The 21163-nt window shown below is 61.1% G+C and overlaps 2 protein-coding genes across 6 annotated transcripts in view; one reads left to right on the plus strand and one right to left on the minus strand.

Moving 5' to 3' along the window:
* The window catches only part of Myh11 (myosin heavy chain 11), an 88594-nt gene that overhangs the window by 57923 nt on the left and 9508 nt on the right, over positions 1-21163 (plus strand). For all 5 annotated transcript variants that reach the window (XM_046438191.2, XM_046438014.2, XM_046438267.2 and 2 more), the window contains 21 exons: positions 337-489; positions 1458-1631; positions 2572-2745; positions 6015-6129; positions 6975-7168; positions 8198-8319; positions 8412-8481; positions 8571-8731; positions 9984-10092; positions 11418-11549; positions 11631-11837; positions 12746-12883; positions 13203-13326; positions 13472-13643; positions 14935-15147; positions 16376-16520; positions 17678-17884; positions 18991-19095; positions 19182-19334; positions 19427-19675; positions 20837-21049. In XM_046438191.2, coding sequence (XP_046294147.1) covers positions 337-489; positions 1458-1631; positions 2572-2745; positions 6015-6129; positions 6975-7168; positions 8198-8319; positions 8412-8481; positions 8571-8731; positions 9984-10092; positions 11418-11549; positions 11631-11837; positions 12746-12883; positions 13203-13326; positions 13472-13643; positions 14935-15147; positions 16376-16520; positions 17678-17884; positions 18991-19095; positions 19182-19334; positions 19427-19675; positions 20837-21049 — 3330 coding nt within the window. The remainder of the gene's footprint in view (positions 1-336; positions 490-1457; positions 1632-2571; positions 2746-6014; positions 6130-6974; positions 7169-8197; positions 8320-8411; positions 8482-8570; positions 8732-9983; positions 10093-11417; positions 11550-11630; positions 11838-12745; positions 12884-13202; positions 13327-13471; positions 13644-14934; positions 15148-16375; positions 16521-17677; positions 17885-18990; positions 19096-19181; positions 19335-19426; positions 19676-20836; positions 21050-21163) is intronic.
* Positions 18375-21163, minus strand: part of Nde1 (nudE neurodevelopment protein 1) — a 41719-nt gene continuing 38930 nt past the window's right edge. Inside the window, exon 10 of the mRNA XM_046438380.2 lies at positions 18375-19645. The gene's annotated coding sequence lies outside the window, so the exon portion shown is untranslated. The remainder of the gene's footprint in view (positions 19646-21163) is intronic.

Below are 21163 nucleotides of genomic sequence, written 5' to 3' on the forward strand. Positions count from 1 at the left end.
AGACATGATACATTTCCCTTCTTGTTTGTTGGTTTATTTTTTAAAGGGTTGATCAAAGGTAAGGGGAGAGGCAGATGGTGGTACATGCCTGTGATCCCAGCCACTCAGGAGCTGGGGCAGGAGGATTGTAAGTTTGAGGTCAGCCTCAGCAGCTTAGACCCTGTCTCAAAATCAAAAAGGACAGCGAAGTGGCTTAGAGGAAAGCACCCTGGGCTCAATCCCCAGTACCAAAATAAATAAATACAATAGGAGGAGAGTAAAAATCTGAACCTGCAGTCTGTCCCCGCTGTGAAAACCCAGCCCGCTGGAATATCCAGCTCTCTTCCTCCCCTGCAGGCCGACTTCGCCATAGAGGCTTTGGCCAAGGCCACCTATGAGCGCCTTTTCCGCTGGATACTCAGCCGTGTGAACAAAGCCCTGGACAAGACACATCGGCAAGGGGCTTCCTTCCTGGGCATCCTGGACATTGCTGGCTTTGAGATCTTTGAGGTACAGCTTGGTGGGATCCTGGCAGCCCTGGTCCTGGTCCTCTGGGATGAGGCTGTCTCCTGGACAGATCCCTGGGTTGGAGAAAGGCATGCACTTGCCCACTGCAGAGTGGAAAGCTGTCTAGGTAGGGTCAGAGGTGTGGTGCATGAGAGGCAGAAATCCCAGAGGGAATGTGATAGTTTGCATAACTAAGACGCCCAGGGGTACCGGAGCGTCCAGCAGGCAGGGCCTGACCTCCCGCCATCTTTCCCTCTGCCTTCCTTCATATTGGCCCCATTCTTAAGTGGGCTGTCCCTAATGGTGCCACAGCTCCAGACTTTCTCTCGGCAACCCTGGCAGAAAAGACTGTTTTTCAACAGTTCCAACTAAAATCGTGGCATGGAGTCTCACTGACTCCTACTCACCCGAGTTGGGCTCCACCGTCACCTCCAAGCCGAGCAAGCGCTGTTTTCAAGGTCTTGCGGTATTTTGTGTAGTATAAACACGGTTGGTTCCTGGAGACCACTCCCATGGTTTGGAAGAAAACTCTGAGAAAGAAAGGGATCTGGGAGTGATGGAGGTAGAAAAGACGCCTCCTGCAGAATTACTGAGTCTGAGCCTCAGTTCCCGGTCTGTAAAGTGGGGATGAGAACTTGCCTTAGGGGTTGTCCATCCATAGGTCATTCTGCGATGGAAAAGATAAGGGTCTTAAAGCCAGGCCATGTGGCTGGGGCTGTGTCATACCTGATGGCCTCTGGGCAGCCTGTTGGGCCCTAGCCCTCTGGGTGCTGGAGTGGAGCTCCTGGGGAGGGGGCGTGGCCTCGGGGCTCCTGGGGAGGGGACATGGCTGCTGGGCTCCTGGGGAGGGGGCGTGGCCTTGGAGCTCCTGGGGAGGGGGCGTGGCCGCGGGGCTCCTGGGGAGGGGGCGTGGCCGCGGGGCTCCTGGGCTGGACCTTCCCGCTGGCGCTCAGCCCCCGCCCGTCCTGCAGGTGAACTCCTTCGAGCAGCTGTGCATCAACTACACCAACGAGAAGCTGCAGCAGCTCTTCAACCACACCATGTTCATCCTGGAGCAGGAGGAGTACCAGCGCGAGGGCATCGAGTGGAACTTCATCGACTTCGGCCTCGACCTGCAGCCCTGCATCGAGCTCATCGAGCGGCCGGTGAGGGGCGGCACGGGCCGCGGGGCGCGCAGGGCACCGCGCTTAGCTGCACGTGGACCCCTGGCTCGCCCCCTCCGCGCACCGCTTCCCCTCACCGAGCCCCTAGGCCGAGTCTGTGACCTAAACCACACTTTCCGCTAACGCACATTCTATCGTCACAGGTATTGTCGTTTTCCAAAATGTCCCCTCTCGCTCCTCTTCTTTCCCCCCTTCCTTTCCCTCTCCGACTTGCTCTTCCCCGAAGGTGGGCATCTGTTCTGTTCCCTGCTGTACCCCAACTCCAGGAAACCATCGTAGGTCGACAGTAAACAATGGCTGATAAATATTAACTGAGCACCTACTATGGGCTGGGCCCTTCTTCAGGGGCTGGGGGTGTAACTGAGACAGACGGGGATCCCTCCCTCCTTGGAGGAACAGTGAAACCAGAAAAATAAAGCAAATAAAACGCCTTCAGGGCCACTGTGGAGAGAGATTTGGGAAGAAGGCCAGCTATGGACAGGACAGTCAAAAAATGCTTCTCTGAGACCGAGTCAGAAGGGCAATGGCACGTGCAGATTTGGCCATGCTCCTGAGACCTTAGTCCAGGCTGTCTCGGCCTCAAGGAGATGCTTGACTGACAGCAATCCTAGGGGGTTTGATGAGTGAAGAAAGCACCTAATGTTTGCAAGGACTTGCAATCTCCGAGTTGTCCACTAGGGGCAGCAGCAAGCTCCTTCCCTCATTGGCTCTGCCTTGCACCCCAGGACCATTCACTGTCCAGGGCTAATTTCAGGATAGTTTTGGGGGGTAGGGGACATGGGGACACAAATCCACCTTATGCAGGCAAGTGTGGTGACAACAGGGGAGGCCTATGCAGTGTGCTGGGGGGGGGGCTCTCCCAGTGTTCCTGAAGCGGGAGTGACCTGCCTCGCTGTGACTCCTGCCCCCTTGTCCTCCACAGAACAACCCTCCCGGTGTGCTGGCCCTGCTGGACGAGGAGTGCTGGTTCCCCAAGGCCACGGACAAGTCCTTTGTGGAGAAGCTGTGCTCAGAGCAGGGCAACCACCCCAAGTTCCAGAAGCCCAAGCAACTCAAGGACAAAACCGAGTTCTCCATCATCCACTACGCTGGCAAGGTACCGGCTCACCCAGCGCCCCCTCTGTTCACGAGACCCAGGTGGATGATCAGACCAGGGATGATTGGGAAGTGGCAGTACCCTGGGGCTGGCTGGAAATCCCAAAGACACGTAGCAGGTCACACTCAGCCAGGGCCTGTGTATGATTGGTCTGTGCATCTGTAAGGGTAGAGACTGCACCCCTCCAGTGTATTTCAAACATGGCAGCCAGGCTCTTCTTTCTTGGATAGACTCTGAATCCTGCCTTCTGTGAGTTAAACCCCCAAAGAAGGATCAACTAGAATGAGGTGACCACTAAATCTACCTTGGGTTTAACCAATGTCCCCGCCATTGCCAGCCTGTTCCCCCTGGGGAAGTCTACGGTAGTTTTGTTCTTCCTCCTCCCTGACTCCATCCTCCCCCCCCACTCCATCCTCCTTCTCCCCACTCCATCCTCCCTCCCCCCCACTCCATCCTCCCTCCCCCCCACTCCATCCTCCCTCCTCCCCCCACTCCATCCTCCTTCCTCCCCCCACTCCATCCTCCCTCCCCTGCACTCCATCCTCCCTCCTCCCCCCTCCATCCTCCCTCCTCCCCCCCCCTCCCTCCTCCTTCTCCCCACTCCATCCTCCCTCCCCCCCACTCCATCCTCCCTCCCCCCCCTCCTCCTCCCTCCCCCCCACTCCATCCTCCCTCCTCCCCCCACTCCATCCTCCCTCCTCCCCCCACTCCATCCTCCTTCCTCCCCCCACTCCATCCTCCTTCTCCCCCTCCTCCTCCCTCCTCCCCCCCCTCCATCCTCCCTCCCCCCACTCTATCCTCCCTCCCCCCCCTCTATCCTCCCTCCTCCCCACTCCATCCTCCCTCCTCCCCACTCCATCCTCCCTCCTCCCCCCCTCTATCCCTCCCTCCTCCCCCCCTCTATCCTCCCTCCTCACCCCCTCCATCCTCCCTCCCCCCCCTCCATCCTCCCTCCTCCCCCCCACTCCATCCTCCCTCCCCCCCACTCCCTCCTCCCTCCCCCCCCTCCATCCTCCCCCCTCCCCCCACTCCATCCTCCTTCCTCCCCCCACTCCATCCTCCTTCTCCCCCCCCCTCCTCCCTCCTCCCCCCACTCCATCCTCCCTCCCCCCCTCTATCCTCCCTCCCCCCCTCTATCCTCCCTCCTCCCCACTCTATCCTCCCTCCTCCCCCTCCCTCCTCCCTCCTCCCCACTCCCTCCTCCCTCCTCCCCCCACTCTATCCTCCCTCCTCACCCCACTCCATCCTCCCTCCCCCCCACTCCATCCTCCCTCCCCCCCCTCCATCCTCCCTCCCCCCACTCCATCCTCCCTCCCCCCACTCCATCCTCTCTCCTCCCCCCCACTCCATCCTCCCTCCTCCCCCCACTCCATCCTCCCTCCTCCCCCCCTCTATCCTCCCTCCTCCCACTCCATCCTCCCTCCTCCCCCCCTCCATCTTCCCTCCTCCCCCCACTCTATCCTCCCTCCCCCCACTCTATCCTCCCTCCCCCCACTCTATCCTCCATCCCCCCCACTCATCCTCCCTCCTCCCCCCCACTCCTCCTCCCTCCTCCCCCCCACTCCTCCTCCCTCCTCCCCCCACTCCTCCTCCCTCCCCTCCTCCTCCCTCCCCCCCTCCCTCCTCCTTCCTCCCCTCCCTCCATCCTCCCTCCTCCCCCCACTCCTCCTCCCTCCTCCCCCCACTCCATCCTCCCTCCTCCCCCCACTCCATCCTCCCTCCTCCCCTCCACTCCTCCTCCCTCCTCCCCTCCCTCCATCCTCCCTCCTCCCCTCCACTCCATCCTCCCTCCTCCCCCCCCTCCATCCTCCCTCCTCCCCCCCACTCCATCCTCCCTCCTCCCCCCCACTCCATCCTCCCTCCTCCCCCCCACTCCATCCTCCCTCCCCCCCTCCCTCCTCCCTCCTCCCCCCACTCCATCCTCCCTCCTCCCCCCCCTCCATCCTCCCTCCTCCCCCCCACTCCTCCTCCCTCCTCCCCTCCACTCCATCCTCCCTCCTCCCCTCCACTCCATCCCCCCTCCTCCCCCCCCTCCTCCTCCCTCCCCCCCACTCCATCCTCCCTCCTCCCCCCCACTCCATCCTCCCTCCTCCCCTCCACTCCATCCTCCCTCCCCCCTCCACTCCATCCTCCCTCCTCCCCACTCCATCCTCCCTCCTCCCTGTCCTCCCTGATCACCATGTCCTGCCTGTTGACACACAGGACCTTGCCTTATGGCTCCTGAATGTCCTGAACAATGTAGGAAGGCCCTCGCTTGATCTGGCTTGCAGAATCATTTTATGAACCCCACCCCCAGTAACCCCACTGCATTGTGAGACCAGCGGGTGACAAACTACAAGCCCAAGGGTCAAATCTGGCCCATAGAGTGTGTTTATAAATAGTTTTATTGGGACACGGCCAGGCCCATTTTCTCACAGAAGGTCTACAGCCGCTTTCGGGCCCCAAGGACAGAGCTGGACAGTCGTGGCTCACCAAGTTGGAAACATTTACCCTCTAGGCTCTTGACCAACGTGCCCCGACTCTGCCCTGTATCAAGGGAGATTATGCTCCTTTAAGTGCACAGAGGAAACACTTTTATCTTTCTGGCTTCATGCGTGTCTCTCCAGGCCCTTCTCAGATCAGGCCTGGCCATCACCTTGACAACCCACATCCCATAATAATCCTCCAGAGCAGAATCATCCGCTTCTTTCATTTCAAGGTCACAGTAATAAGATGAAGGCTTTGGCCAGGAATTCCAAGGGCCTTCAACGTTTGTGTGTTGGGGTGTGTGTGTGTGTGTGTGTGTGTGTGTGTGTACACAGGGGTCAGAACCTCCAAGTTAAAAAAAAAAAAATCATGTTCCCCAGAGACTGGGAAGGAGGACCCCAGGCTTAGTTCAGAAACTCAGCTTGTCATCAGGGCTTCCCTGGGTGAGGGGGACTGTGGGTGTCGGGAGGACTCTGGCCACCCACAGGCCCATCCTTAGCCTTTTTGTAGCTCCAGGGCCTTGTGCCCCTCTCTGGAGAGAGGAGGTGCCAGGGGAGGGGCTGCAAGACCCTGGGGGAGGGAGAGGCCCTCCCTGCAGTGGCCACGGCTTGCTGACCCTGCAGTGCTCGGGGCCCTTGATCCATGGGCCTCCCTCATGGTGTCGGTGGAGACCCGTCATGGCGGCTGCAAAAGCCCTTTCCTCGCTGACCTTGGGAGATCTGGGAGGGAACCTGGAGGCCCTGGGTCCTGCCGTTGGTGTCTGACTGGAGAGGGTACCTGACCGGTGCGGCGGTCCTTGGCAGGTGGACTATAACGCCAGTGCCTGGCTGACCAAGAACATGGACCCGCTGAATGACAACGTGACTTCCCTCCTCAATGCCTCCTCAGACAAGTTTGTGGCCGACCTGTGGAAGGACGGTAAGGCCCTCCTGGCTCTGGAGGCTGCCTCCAGGGGGAGGCTGAGCTCCTCAGTCCTCTCTCTTCCAGCTGCCCCAGGAGGGGAGGCCTGTGCGTGGGGCAGGGGAGAGGACCCTGTTGTCACGTGCTAGTCAAACACTCCACCTCTTCCTGAGTGGTGGCCCCGAGTCCCCTCAACCCCATACCTGGACCCCAGGGGGCAGGTCTGAGGTCAGGGCTCAGAGGAAACGGTGACCAGGCAGGCGGGTCAGACTGCCCCAACTGAGGTCAGAAGGACATGGCTTCATTCAGTCTCGTCTTCGCCACGTACAGGCAGCCAGAGGACCAGAGCGGGGTGGGTCTCTGTTTTGGTCATGGTGGCCCCTGGGGCCAAGCACATAGTAAGTCCTCAACGAATGCTCGTGTGGGGAGGAAGGTTGGAGGCTGGCCGGGAGACGGGGGCCTGCGTGCCCTGTCTCTCATTCCTGCCCTGGGAGGCAGATGTTCTGGTGCCACCTCCTGTAGAAAGGGAGGCCCAGGCACCAAATGGCGCCAGGCCAGGGCTCCTCGTGGTGAGCAGCAAGGACAGGTCTCTGATGAGGGCGGAGGACGTTCCTTCTGCCACTCGGGCACCCTTGGGGCTTCCCAGCGTGACACTACCAGCCCACCCCCACCCGCCTCCCCTTTCTGCTGCTGGAGGTGAAGGCGCTGGACAGGAGAGGAGGGGTCCTGGGTTCTCCAGGAATGTCCTCCACCCAGGAGGCCTGCCTCACCCGCCACCCTCTGGGCCTGGTCCCCTGGCCTGTGGCAGGGGTGGAGGCCCTAGGAGGGCCGGAGGCCAGTGCCACCCTCAATGTGCCCCTCAGTGGACCGCATCGTGGGGCTGGACCAGATGGCCAAGATGACCGAGAGCTCGTTGCCTAGCGCCTCCAAGACCAAGAAGGGCATGTTCCGCACCGTGGGGCAGCTGTACAAGGAGCAGCTGGCCAAGCTGATGACCACCCTGCGCAACACCACGCCCAACTTCGTGCGCTGCATCATCCCCAACCACGAGAAGAGGGTGAGCCCTGCCTCCGGGCTCCCAGCCCTGGCTGCCCAAGTAGCCAGGGTGCCCCCGGGCCCACTGTCGGGGGACATGGGTGGCACTGAGGCACACCGGGGTAGAGGGCCAGGAGGGGACGCCCCCATCTGCACCCAGCCCCTGCCCACTGCGAGGGCTCCGCCTGCCGTGGGTGGAAGGTCACGTGCATGGCCGGGAGGGAGCCGCTGTGGCATATAGCAGGTAGAGGCCAGGAGGCTGCTGGACACCTGCGGTGCTCCTACGGCAGACCCTCTGGCCCTGGATGTCAGCGGAGCTGAGGTTGCGGAAGGTCTGGGGTGCGGGGTAGACAGCCAGGCTGGGGACCACCGTGATCATCATGAGAACGCCCTGAGCTGGGCCCCACAGCCACTCAGGACTCACAGAAAGCCCCTAGAGAATCTGGACCTGAGTCCGCGCAGGCGTCCCCTTGGTGAGGTGTGCGGGAGGCCGAGGCGGCCCAAGGGGCTCAGGGGTGAAAACGCAGGGTGGCGGCAAGGACCTTAGCTGTCATCTCACACTGACGTGATGGCGGGGGGTGGGGCTGGGCAGAGGGTGGGTGGGCAGAGCCTAGAGCATGGAGTCCCTCGGGACCAGAGCTTGGCCTCCTGTCCCTAGGAAGCCATGGAGGGGGCGGGGAGTTTAAGCAGAGTGGGTTGTGGTCAGGTGGATGTTCTAGAACAAACGAGGGACCGAGGCGGGGAGGCAGGACTGCGGGGAGAGGTGGGGGCGGGGACGGTGGTGACGGGGGAGTTTGGAGGCAGGAGCTAGAGGATGGGTGACGGACAGGAGTGAGGGGGGAGCTGGGGAGGAGAAGCCCATCTTCCAGCCAGAGACGCTGGCACCCCGAGGACAAGGAGCCCAGGGGACACGGGGGCCCAGAGAGGGGCCGCTACATTTCACAGCTTCTGCCGAGCCTCGTCTGTGCCTCTGTCTTACCCCACGGTCTGCAGGGGGGTCGGCCAGACCTGCGCCCTGGCCCACGGTCACTGTCCTCTTCTGCCCCCGCAGTCGGGCAAGCTGGACGCCTTCCTGGTGCTGGAGCAGCTGCGGTGCAACGGCGTGCTCGAGGGCATCCGCATCTGCCGCCAGGGCTTCCCCAACAGGATCGTCTTCCAGGAGTTCCGCCAGCGGTGAGCCCCGGGGGCCGTGCCAGGGGGCACCGCGGGCAGCCGGGCTGGGCAGAGTGACGGGAGGCACCCGGTGACTTCTGCTCTGTTCCCAGCTACGAGATCCTGGCAGCGAACGCCATTCCCAAGGGCTTCATGGACGGCAAGCAGGCCTGCATCCTCATGGTGAGCCCCCGCCCTCCCCAGCCCCCGCCACGCCCAGCCGGGGGGACCCCGGCCCAGGTGACAACGGGGCTCCTCTCCTTCCCTGGCAGATCAAAGCCCTGGAGCTCGACCCCAACCTGTACAGGATCGGACAGAGCAAGATCTTCTTCCGCACCGGGGTCCTGGCCCACCTGGAGGAGGAGCGGGACCTGAAGATCACCGACGTCATCATAGCCTTTCAAGCCATGTGTCGCGGCTACCTGGCCAGGAAGTAAAGACGCGCCCTGTACCCCGAGGTCCCCAAACAGGCCGACACACTGACATCGAGGGCCTCCTGGCCCCGTGTCGCGGGTCCCTGATTTTTCAGAAGCCACGTGTCTTAAGATCTTTCCTGGTGAACAGCAGCTTTTAGTGGAGTGGAAAGAAATGGTCCCCTCTAAGTTAGAGCACAGGGAGGGAAGACGAGAAGTCCATGTTCTCTGGAGTGTAAGACCCGCACTCTCATCCCGGCCCCCCACTTATGTCCTGATCAACCGTGGGCAGGTTACAATACCTCTCTGAGCCTTGGGTTTCTCCACGGGAATATGAACATGATCGTCCCTACCTCGTGGAGCAGGTCATGAGGAGTCCGTGAGAGGACTCCTGAACAGGCTTACAACAGAGGCTGGTGGTCATTTGTAGAAAATGTTAGGATATGATAATCTGGAGGGATGTTCGGCCCTACCAATATTCCCCAAGTCCAAGTGGGATTCAAAAGCCAGGACGCTGGAAGTCCTGGTGCCCTCTGCGCTGTGAAGCATGGGACCAGGTGAGGCTCAGGTGCCCCTAGGACAGGCCCAGGCCCAAGAGCCTTCGGGGGCTGGTGGAGCCGCTCTGTCCAGAGCGAGCATGGTCATGGGGCATAGACCTGCCTCATCTGCAGAGCCCTGAGGGGGTCAGGCTGATGCACTGTCACTGGACCCAAGACGGCAAAGGCCAGCTCTGGGGAGCTCTTGGTCCAGCAGCAGACCTACCTTGTGAAGTTTAGTAGCTAAATTCCCTGTTGCCAGCCTCCCCAGCTCCAGAATAACTGGGGCAGTTTAATTCTTAAAACCTGTGCCCATCGAGATGGACCCCTCCCTGCCCTGTGGTCCCCCTCCCTGTCCCGTGGTCCCCCTCCCTGTCCCGTGGTCCTCACACCCAGTAGCCCTTAAAGGAGGCATGTGGAGGTGGTGTCGAGGGCTGAGGTGTCTCAGGCACAACCAGGGAAAGTCAGGTTGGCAGGACAGGTGGTGGCCCTGGGGGAGTGATAGTCCGCAGCGATGCTGTAGCACAGGTTCGATTTCTGGGGGTGTTGGGATCCCAGCTGTGAGTCCAGGGCATCTTGTGGGTCTCCCTTGCCCCCTGAGAAAGGCTCTCGGATCCCCTCAGGGGGCTAAGCCGGGACAGTCTGCGGAAGCTCAGAGGCTCTGGGCTGGAGAGGACGGTGCAGGGCGTGTGGACCACGGGACGTGGGCTCCTCATGGCCCCTGCTCCCTCTCCAGGGCCTTCGCCAAGCGGCAGCAGCAGCTGACGGCCATGAAGGTGATCCAGAGGAACTGCGCCGCCTACCTCAAGCTGCGCAACTGGCAGTGGTGGCGGCTCTTCACCAAGGCGAGTGCGCGGCCCCCTGGACCTCCCAGGCCCCCCAGGCCCCCCAGGTGGAGCCCACACCCCTCCTGCCGCTGGCTCTCCACCTGAGAGGGCCTCCTCGGGGCCTGTGGGTGACGGCCACCACCCCCAGGCAGATCCAGGGCGTTCCCATCACCCGGGGACCCCTCACCTGGACCTCTGTAGCCCGCCCACCTCCCCCTGTGGCCCTGGGAAATGCTGGTCTCCGGTCTGAGTTTCATCAGGATGCGAGGTCAAGGGCGTGCTCCCGTGTTGGGCCGCCTCTGGGGACTGGCCCTCTGCATCAGCATGGTGACCGGGAGAGCACATCGTCGCCCGTGTCCGTGGTTGTGTCTTTTCTCGTGGCGAGTGGACCCAAGGCCTCTGGCCACAGCTGGCTCCAAGAGCGCCACCTGCAGTGTGCCCGCCACACAATGCCATGCCCAGCTGGGTAGACCTGCTGCCCCTGGGGCAGGCACACACTAGGTGGTGGGGAGGCAGCTGTGGACAGGCCTCACGGCCCCTGGCCTTGGGAAATGACCCGCTGACGGTGGGACCCGTCAATAAACAGTCATAGAAACCAGGAGATAAAGGCGACTGTCATGGTCAGCCAGGGCCTGGGGCCAAGCTGGGGCTTAAAAACAAGCCCATGAACTACGCTGGGGGAGCCACTTCTTGGACACGTCCATCCCCATTGACCCGCCTTCTGACAAACTATCCCAAGAAAACCACGTTCAATGAAATCAGGTCTTCCTGGGTGGGCCTTACTGACAGCAGCGGCAGGTCAGTGTCCAGCCCTGGGCACAGGGACGTGTTCACCCCTCGATGGAAACATTTTCAACTATTAAAAGCAATGGCCATCTAAAAATAACGTCGTAAGAAGGATGCCCAGCCTGGGCTGAGGAGGAGCCCGTGGTCTCGGGTCATGAGGCAGACGTGAAGCGAGGCAGGACGCGCTCGAGTCTGTTTTTAAACATAGGAAACAGTCCAGGGAGGGAATATAAGCAATGCTGGCCGTGGCCTTGACCAGGTGGCCGGAGGCGAGGGCCCCGGCCTTCCCCCAGCCTCAGCAGGCGTCCCCCCTCGGCACAGGTCTGAGGCAGGGAGCAGGAGACTGCGGCACTGCTGGGGAGTCCCTCCACCTGGCCACTGTGACTGTTTGGGGGGGGGGTGTCCTGTGCCTTCTGTGGGGTTCAGTACCGTCCACCAGTGTGACGCCCAACGGTGTCTGCAGACATGCCCAGTGTCCCCTGGATGGGGGTCGGGGGCAAAAGCATCCGTAGTTAGAAGTGTCCGTCTGACACGAGCCTTGGCCGCGGTGTGCGCAGGTGAAGCCGCTGCTGCAGGTGACGCGGCAGGAGGAGGAGATGCAGGCCAAGGAGGACGAGCTGCAGAAGACCAAGGAGCGGCAGCTGAAGGCCGAGGGCGAGCTCAGGGAGCTGCAGCAGAAGCACTCGCAGGTGGGCGGCCGGCCGCAGGGAGCCCCGGAGCCCGTCAGGCCAGGCGCAGGGTGGGCTCACGGCCACCTCCTCCCGCTGCAGCTGGCCGAGGAGAAGAACCTGCTGCAGGAGCAGCTGCAGGCGGAGACGGAGCTGTACGCGGAGGCCGAGGAGATGCGGGTCCGGCTGGCCGCCAAGAAGCAGGAGCTGGAGGAGATCCTGCACGAGATGGAGGCCCGCCTGGAGGAGGAGGAGGACCGCAGCCAGCAGCTGCAGGCCGAGAGGAAGAAGATGGCCCAGCAGATGCTGGTAAGGGGCCCCGGGGCTGCCCACGGGGGCGGCATCTCGCCTCACCCTCACTGCCAGCGTCTGTGACACGCATCCCCACTGGACAGGTGAAGAGAGTTGGGGTTTGACCACTCTGACCCCCCCGCCCCCCGTCTCCTTAAATGACCACCCTGACCACCGCCCTGTCTGTAGGCACACCCTCTTTCTTTGGATAGCAACCCTGTGTGACGGGCAGCTGTGTTTGTCAGCTGCGGCTGTGTAACAAAGCGGCCCGAATGCAGCATCTTGGCATAATAAATACTCATCCCACACAGGAATCTGGGGCTGGCTTAGCGGGAGGGTTCTGGCGCAGGGTCCCCCGAGAGGTCACCATCAAGACGTCAGCCAGGGCCACAGTTATTGGAAAGCTTGACTGGGCTGGAGGAGCCACTCTGAGTGGCCCACACACGTGGCTGTTAGCAGGCAGCCTCGGTTCCTCAGGACGGGGGCCTCTTCCAGAGCTGCTAGGTGTCCTCTTGAGATGGTGACTGGCTCACCCCAGGAGGAGGATCGGGAAAGAGTGAGGGGGCCGCAAGCCTCACAGCCTCTCTCTGGGGCTACATCCTCTCGCCTCCTCCCGACTTTTTCTGCCAGAATCAGGTCATTAACGCCCAGCCTGCACCCAAGGGGGGGACCCGGCCCCACCTCTTGGAGGGGTAAGATCCAGGGGCAGTAGGCCTGCTTCACACCGTGGCCCCTGCTGTCCCCACTTTGCAGTCGAGGAGACGGAGGCTCCACTGGGGAAGGCCGCCGACCCCAGCCTCTAGCCTCCTCCTCGTAGGAGGCTGAGAGTGCCGGACGTGACCGTCGGGGCCTGTGTAGCCCTAAGCTCCGCTGTCCCCGGGGGACTCTGTCCTGAGCCCCTGTGCTTCCTCTCCCTGCCCCACAAGGACCTGGAGGAGCAGCTGGAGGAGGAGGAGGCGGCCAGGCAGAAGCTGCAGCTCGAGAAGGTCACGGCCGAGGCCAAGATCAAGAAGCTGGAGGACGACATCCTGGTCATGGACGACCAGAACAACAAGCTGTCCAAGGTGAGGGGCGGCCTCTGCATGGCCACGGGGCTGCCCAAGGGCGGGGGCTGGGAAAGCCCATGAGCTCTGCCACCTGGGGGCACCGCCATCATGGTCAGTGACACCTCCCCAGTCCCCCTGAGGTGGGCGTCCTGTGTCCTCGAGCCGGGGATCCCCCTCCGGCTGGGGATCCTTCGGGAACCTCTACCGTGGACAGCAGCCTGCCTTTGGCTATAAGGCGGGGCGTTCTTTTCCACGGTTTATATGGAAATTACCAGAAGAAAGATGCGGATCGTGGAGAAAAGCAGAGTCGTCACTGTCTCTCTTCCCACCCCCAAAGGAGCGGAAGCTCCTGGAGGAGAGAATCAGCGACCTGACGACGAACCTAGCGGAGGAGGAAGAGAAGGCCAAGAACCTCACCAAGCTGAAGAACAAGCACGAGTCCATGATCTCAGAACTGGAAGGTGGGCCGCCGGCATGGGCTCCCCGGGGGACAGGAGGGAGGTCCCCGGGAGCTGGGCCTGATCCCGCTGTGCTGCCGCGAGGTCAGGGGGGCTGCGTGTGCCCCCGGGTGGCGGGCCCCGTCCTGAGCGCCCTCTGCGGCTGCAGTGCGGCTGAAGAAGGAGGAGAAGAGCCGTCAGGAGTTGGAGAAGCTGAAGCGGAAGCTGGAGGGCGACGCCAGCGACTGCCACGAGCAGATCGCCGACCTGCAGGCGCAGATCGCGGAGCTCAAGATGCAGCTGGCCAAGAAGGAGGAGGAGCTGCAGGCGGCCCTGGCCAGGTAGCCAGCGGCGCGGGGCTGAGGCCCTGTGTGCAGTGTCCAGGGGCTGCCTGCCTGCCCTCCGCAGCAGCCACCTTGGTCCAGGTGCCCCAGGCCCTGAGCACAGACTGGGTTTTGCGGCCAGGCCTCTGCTCTCAGCCTCCCAGCTCGCCTGGGACTGCCTTCTCCCCCCTCCACGCCCAGCCTTCCTTTGCAGCCTCCCTGTTCCCCCGCTGCCGGGGCGCCCTCCTGGATGCCCGGGCGTTTCCCATCCACACCCCAGTTCTGCATCCCATCGCCCACTGAGTCCATTCCCACCGCACATCTCAAGCTAGGGTGACCTTCCTGTCCCCCAGGTCCCTCTGTTTGTGAATGCCAGGCTCCTCGGCAGCTGTTGCCCACCCGCTTCCTCCCACCCACAGCAGGCAGTGGCTCCCCCCCACTGTGCCTGTCCTTAGAGAGGTGCTCCCATCCGTCCCCCCCCCTTTGTCCCCTTTGCCTGGCTCCACATTGGAAGTATGGCAGCGGTGACAGGTGACAGTGGCTTCCCTGCATGTGCTGAGCTGAGCTCTCTTCCAGCGGTCCCCGTCAGGTGCGCTGCTCTCCCTTCACTATGGAGGAAGGGGCACAGGCCTCACCCCGTGAGGGTCGGCCCCTGGCTCTCTGCTCAAGCCCCAGCTCGGCTACTTCTCCCTTCTCTTCCAGCTTCTGCTGCCCCCCCCCCCCCCCCCCCCCGTGCTAGGGTGACCGATGACAACCACCTGGGGCAGGAACGTGCTCTGAGGCTTTGCTGGCTTACGGGGAAAGGCAGGTTCTTCCGCCTGGCCTCTGGAGCCCGCCCCCTCCAGTCTGTCCCCCAGACCCGGCCCTTCTGCTCTCGTTGGTGCCGAGACAAGTGCAGTAACATCTAAGTGGGCACCTGTCCCTGGCCAGAGCCCTCCTCATCCTGGTCCTCCCCCAGGTCCTTCTGTGACACCCTCCTGCACTCTGCCTCTGAGTCCCCTCCTCCGCCCTCCTGGGTCCTTGCTCACAGCCTCGGCCAGGCTGGCGGGGGCTCGGGGCGAGGGCCCGGTTCGGAGCTGGCACTCCCTGCTCCAGCACCCGGAGAACAAATAAGTGTCCACCATGGACGGACCTGCTTTGTGTGCGCACAGCTTGGCCCCTCATCCCACATGACTCCCTGAGCCCTGTGTTCTGGGACCAGCCGAGACACGTTCTGCCCCTCCCCAGGACAGAGTTCCTGGCTGCACGGATACGGCAGGGACCCTGGGGACCCTGGGGTCTTGACCGCCACCCCCGCTGTCCCTTGCAGGCTGGATGACGAAATTGCCCAGAAGAACAACGCCCTGAAGAAGATCCGGGAGCTGGAGGGCCACATCTCCGACCTCCAGGAGGACCTCGACTCGGAGCGAGCGGCCAGGAACAAGGCCGAGAAGCAGAAGCGGGACCTGGGGGAGGAGCTGGAGGCCCTGAAGACGGAGCTGGAGGACACGCTGGACAGCACGGCCGCCCAGCAGGAGCTCAGGTGACAGGACACCACCCAGCCAGTTCTTGGCCCCAGGACCCCGGGGAGGGGGAGGAAAGGGCACGGGCCAGTCCTGACGCCCAGGAGTCCTCAGCCCCTAGACCTTGACCTTCCTGGCCACGTTCTGCTGTGACTGACGGAAGCTCGATGGGGTCTGATCTTATTTCGCACCAACAAAGAATGACACTCAATTAGAGACGATGTAAAAACTACAGAAAAGTGGACACGCACGCACGCTGAGTCCCATCACGGTTAACAGTGCTCCACAAGGGTTGACCTGGGCGCCACTTGGGCGTGACTGGGGCGTTCATTCATTCAACACGCGCACACGGGCATCCTGGGCGACCCGTGGGCAGCGCTATGCCAACATTGAACACCTGAGGCTCACTGCCCGCACTCCGGGCTTTGTGCTGCACGGCTCACCTGCCCTGAGAGGCCAGCACGATGTCCTGTGGCCTCGTCACCAGGCAACAGTATGGAAAAGCCCAGTGCAGTGGTGAAGATGTAGGCTGAAGGTCAGGCCAGCTTCAAATTCTGACTGTCACACCGTGCTGCGGCACCATGGGCCAGCGGCTCACTCTCTCAACCTTAGTTTCTTCACCTGTGAGATGCATAAAATATACCTGCTTCTTAGGGCTGCTCTGAGGACCAGATGATGTGTATTAAAAACTGAGCCAGGTGTGGGGGGTTGCACACCTGTAATCCCAGCAACCTGGGAGGCTGAGGCAAGAGGATCGCAAATTCAAGACAGCCTGGGCAACTTGGCAAGACCCCGTCTCAAAACAAAAAAAAAGTAAAAAGGGCTGGGGTGGATCTCGGTGGTAGAGCACCCTGGGTTCACTCCCCAGTTCCCCCCGCCCCCCACACTGCCCCTACCCTCTCTATTGAGCACTTACTATGTGCCAGGCCCTGAGCATACATTAAGTGCTTAATAAGTCAGAGCTGGCATGAACACTCTTGGAAACGGGGTAGTTCCCAGATAGTCTTTCAATATTATTATTTGGCACGTTGGTCTCTCAGCCTTGAGGGAGATTCTGGGCAGGTAATGTGCTCCACATTTGGCAGCTGAGGAAATTCCAGGTTCAGAGACGTTAGGCGAATCACTCGAGGGCACACAGCAATGAAGGGTGGCAACGGGACTCCCGCTCCGGGTGCTGGAGAGCTCGTCCCCTGCTGGAGGGAAGCCCGCCTCCTCCCAGTTGCCATCTACTGTGTTCTTCCTGCCAAGGGCCAAGCGGGAGCAGGAGGTGACGGTGCTGAAGAAGGCCCTGGACGAGGAGGCCCGCTCCCACGAGGCGCAGGTCCAGGAGATGAGGCAGAAGCACACGCAGGCCGTGGAGGAGCTCACGGAGCAGCTGGAGCAGTTCAAGAGGGTACGTCGCCAGCTCCGCACCCCCCGGGCCCGCAGGGTCGCAGCCTCAAACCATGACAGGTCTGAGTGTCCTGCGTCCACAACCTTCAAGTCCGAAGCGCCCCAAACCCAAACGTCCTGGGCATCAACGTGAGGCCACAGGTGGAAGATGCCAAGCCCGGGCTCAGGGGATGGGTGACATTTATGTGGATAAAGTGTCCACGAAACAAATGGATTTCATGTTTGGACTCGGGCCCCATCCCCGGGAGATTTCCCTCCTCTTATCCAAATGCCAAGATTCTATAATCTGAAAAACTGAAATCCTAAACTTCTGGGCCCAAGCCTTTTGGACAAGGGACACTCCATCTGTATGTGAGGAGATTCTAATGCTAGCCACGGCGCCTCGCATTTACGAAGTGCCTCCCGCACGTTGTCCTTTCCTCTTTACAACCACCCTATGAGGTGGGTCAGTTGTCCATTACTCTAACAAATACCCAAGACGGCCAACTTACAAAGAGAAAAGGTTTGTTTGGCTCAGTGTGTTGGAGGCTGAAGTCCGGAGTCTGTTGGTCTACTGCTGGGGTGAGGCAGCTCACCCCGGGGACCCAGGGCAGGGGCAAAACCCTCCGCTAGAGGTCAGGAAGCGAAAGAGCAAAGAGGGGGTCAGAGTCCATAGTTCCCTTCAGGGCCGCACCCCAATCACCTGCAGCCCCTTCACTGAGGCCCACTCCTGATAAGCCTGGGGTTAGGGCTGGTTTTTGGAGGAAAGCGAGACCCTCTGTTTTCAGACCTCTAGTCTGCTTTCTGAAAGTCGGTCACTGACACATGCGGTTGGACTCAGCCGTTTGACCAAGCGGTGGGCTGTGTGAGCCCGGCTGGTTCAGGGCTTCACAACAGGAGCTGGAGATCCAGACTGTCACATAAAATCCATTTACATCTTGGCGACTCCTCCTTTTTGGAAGTCCAGAATGGGGCAGTGGGCGTGACCGCAGGTTGGAGGTGGCTGTGGGACCCCCCCCCCCGTGTGCCACCCCCTCTACAGCTTAGGACACAGCATCCCCCAGCCTCCCTGGTGACTCTGCGCTCCCCTGGCCCCATGCTCCGTGATGGCACGGTCCGGTCGGGGACCCTCCTGGGGAGCGGGGAGGCGGCGGCCAGCTCAGCCCCCGGCCCCCACAGGCCAAGGCCAGCCTGGACAAGAGCAAGCAGACGCTGGAGAAGGAGAACGCGGAGCTGGCGGGCGAGCTGCGGGTGCTGGGCCAGGCCAAGCAGGAGCTGGAGCACAGGAAGAAGAGGCTGGAGGGGCAGGTGCAGGAGCTGCAGGCCAAGTGCGGCGACGGCGAGCGGGCGCGGGCCGAGCTCAACGACAAGGCCCACAAGCTGCAGGTGAGCGGCGCCGCGAGGGCGGGCCTGGCCGGCCACTGCGGTCCCTCCAGTGACACTGCCCCCGGGGAGGGACGGCTCCCTGCTCAGCTCAGCCGACGGGTGTGCACTGCCATCTGCTTGATCCCGAGGCTCGAGATCCAGGAAGATACCAGACACTGTCCCTGCCCACACGCTCCAGCCCGGGGTGCGGGGGTGGGAGGACACCAGCGACCACACAGATTGAGCCGGAAGGGCAGGCACGCAATGGAGTGAGCGACAAGAAGGCCGGGCAAGGCCTCCCTCAGGAGGACTGTGAAATGACCCGTAGAAGTCTGCTAGGCAGAGGGACGGCATGCACAAAGGCCCTGTGGTAAGTGGAGAAGCAGAGGAGAGGCACAGTACAGAGGAGGAGGCTGTGGCTGGATGACACAGGGCCTTCAGGGACCATTCAATGGATGTTGTTGTTCCAAGCGATGGGAAGCCATTGAAGGGCACTAAGCTGACAAATGGCTCGGCCTGTCTTTGGCTTTAATTAGCTTTGAAGACACACATTGCCTGGATTTCCATTCATGGGACTGGCCAGAAACTAGATGGATATTTAATGTACTAAGGCCTGGGCCAGGGCAGCACTGGTTTCTCTCCCCACCTGCACTGGAGAGCAGGGCTCTTGATATCCTAATACAGCGAGGTCCTGGAAGATCAGCGTCAAGGTCAGTCACAGCCTCACTGTAAACGGGAAGAGGCAGGCGGCAGGCGGACACCTCCAGAGGACCTGCTCAGGGACGGCAGGCCCTTCACCTTCAGGGTCTGTGTCTTTGGTTGTAGCTAAAAGAGCTAACAGGAGGAGAGGGTGGGGACGGTCACGTGTCCTCCGCAGTCTCCGCCCCAGCTCTAGGGAGCACCTCTCAGCCCCGGACCCCGTGGGCAGGGATTCAGCATCCACTTGGGGACCAGGGCCCAGTCAGGAGGTTAGGGCTCCAACAGAGTCTAGAACCTCAGTCTAGGGACAGGGACTTCCCTCAGGGACAGAGTCACCCAGACCCTGCAGATCTTCTCTCAGTCAGTGGACGCCATGAGTCGGTCGCATCCTGTGAGGTCCCCACTAACCAGTCTCCTGCTACCCGCAGAATGAGGTGGAGAGTGTCACGAGCATGCTCAATGAGGCAGAGGGCAAGGCCATCAAGCTAGCCAAGGATGTGGCATCCCTGGGATCCCAGCTCCAGGACACCCAGGTGAGTGCCCGGCTGTGAGTGCCCAGGGGGACAGGGGTGTGACCCTCCTGGGTGGGTCCTTGGATCTCCGTGCGTGCTTTCCGTAGGAGCTGCTTCAGGAGGAGACCCGGCAGAAGCTCAGCGTGTCCACCAAGCTGCGCCAGCTGGAGGGCGAGAGGGACAGCCTCCAAGACCAGCTGGACGAGGAGATGGAGGCCAAGCAGAACCTGGAGCGCCACATCTCCACCCTGAACATCCAGGTGGGCGCCCGGGTTCCTCCCTGGCTGAGCCTGGCGTGGCCCACTCCTCAGGGCCGCTGTCCTCTCACCCCAGCCGGGCACTGCCGTTGCAGCTTTCCGACTCCAAGAAGAAGCTCCAGGACTTTGCCAGCACCGTGGAGGCCATGGAGGAGGGGAAGAGGCGGCTCCAGAAGGAGCTCGAGGGCCTCACCCAGCAGTACGAGGAGAAGGCGGCCGCTCACGACAAACTGGAGAAGACCCGGAGCAGGCTTCAGCAGGAGCTGGACGACCTGGTGGTGGACTTGGACAACCAGCGGCAGCTGGTGTCCAACCTGGAAAAGAAGCAGAAGAAGTTTGACCAGGTAGGGGCGGGGGTCCCCGCACTCGGTCTGGGACGCTGGCTGGGCGCTGGGGGCCTCCATCCCATCGCCACTTGCTAGAAGCAATGGAAGGCTCTCTCACCTCACCGGGGGTGACCATGACACATGAGGCTACCCGATGACTGTGACTTTCCTGGGCACCAGTACCATGGGGGCCATTTGTTTTATTCACTCAGTGAGTATTTGTGGGGCACCCAGCGAGGATCCCATTTATACTCCGGTACCACCTGTCCCACCAGCTGCATCATGTGAAATTTCACACACACAACCAAGTGGAAAGATTGGCACAGCGAACACCTGTACAGAACACCGTACAGCCACTGCAGCACTCGCGTGTCACCCCACGCGCTGCGCGCACTCGTTCAACTCCTAAGGTTTTACTACACGTTTTATCACAGAAGGATGAATCATATCTGTCCATCACCTTTTGGGCATATCTCAAAGCAAATTAGACATCTGTATACGCCTCCCTCAACAGCACAGTGATTACATATTGGAGTTCATTTTAAAAAGTAACTTGGCTTTTGAAGTACAGTGTACCGATAAGGCAACGTATGGATCTGAAGTTTACAAAGTTCTCATAAATGCACCCACCTGGGACCCAAACCTCTAAACACCAACTTTTACGATGTTACCCATAATTATTAAATATAGACTTGGAGTTAGTTATCGTAAAAACAAATTTGGGGATCCTACCACTGGGGCCAACTGCCAGAGGGGTGCTCGGCTTCTAGGCAACATCCCGATTCTTCCCTGTCCCAGGGAACCTGGAGGGCTCAACTTGCTTTTTCTGTTTTGCCATCACCTATGGTGCAGGGTTACTGTGTTGCCTGCGCTGTTTGGAGGTCCTGGTCACTGACTTTGGGTGTTAGAGATGGTAATGCCCAAACAACAGATTAACTGGCCTCAGTGTCACCCCGACCTCAGTAGTTGGATGTTCTAGCCCACGTGGGCAGCCCGATCTAGAAGTGAGAAAGTCCATTATGGACGACTTCCACTGCTACCTGAGTGACTCACCCCTGCAGCTGGGTACATTCAGTGGGCCACCTGGCTCCTGGCTTATAGCTGTGGCTCAATGAGGCTGAACCCCAGCTACACCATGGCGGGGACAGGGGCGCCTATGAGCCTTCTCTGGTGTTGCAGTTGTTAGCCGAGGAGAAGAACATCTCTTCCAAATATGCTGACGAGAGGGACCGGGCCGAGGCAGAAGCCAGGGAGAAGGAAACCAAGGCCTTGTCTCTGGCCCGGGCCCTTGAGGAAGCTCTGGAGGCCAAAGAGGAGCTTGAGAGAACCAACAAAATGCTCAAAGCTGAGATGGAAGACCTGGTCAGCTCCAAGGACGACGTAGGCAAGAATGTAAGTGGCTCGGTGCTGTCGCCTGTCCCCACGTTGGTCCACCATCGGGACTGGAAGGCGGTCCTCGGGGTGGCCCTGGTCGTGCGTCCTGCGGGGGGCCAGGGACACTCTCTG

Source organism: Marmota monax, unplaced genomic scaffold (assembly GCF_021218885.2).
Source record: "Marmota monax isolate L192 unplaced genomic scaffold, Marmota_monax_Labrador192_F-V1.1 WCK01_AAM20220418_F8-fsc00035, whole genome shotgun sequence".
NCBI lineage: Eukaryota > Metazoa > Chordata > Mammalia > Rodentia > Sciuridae > Marmota > Marmota monax.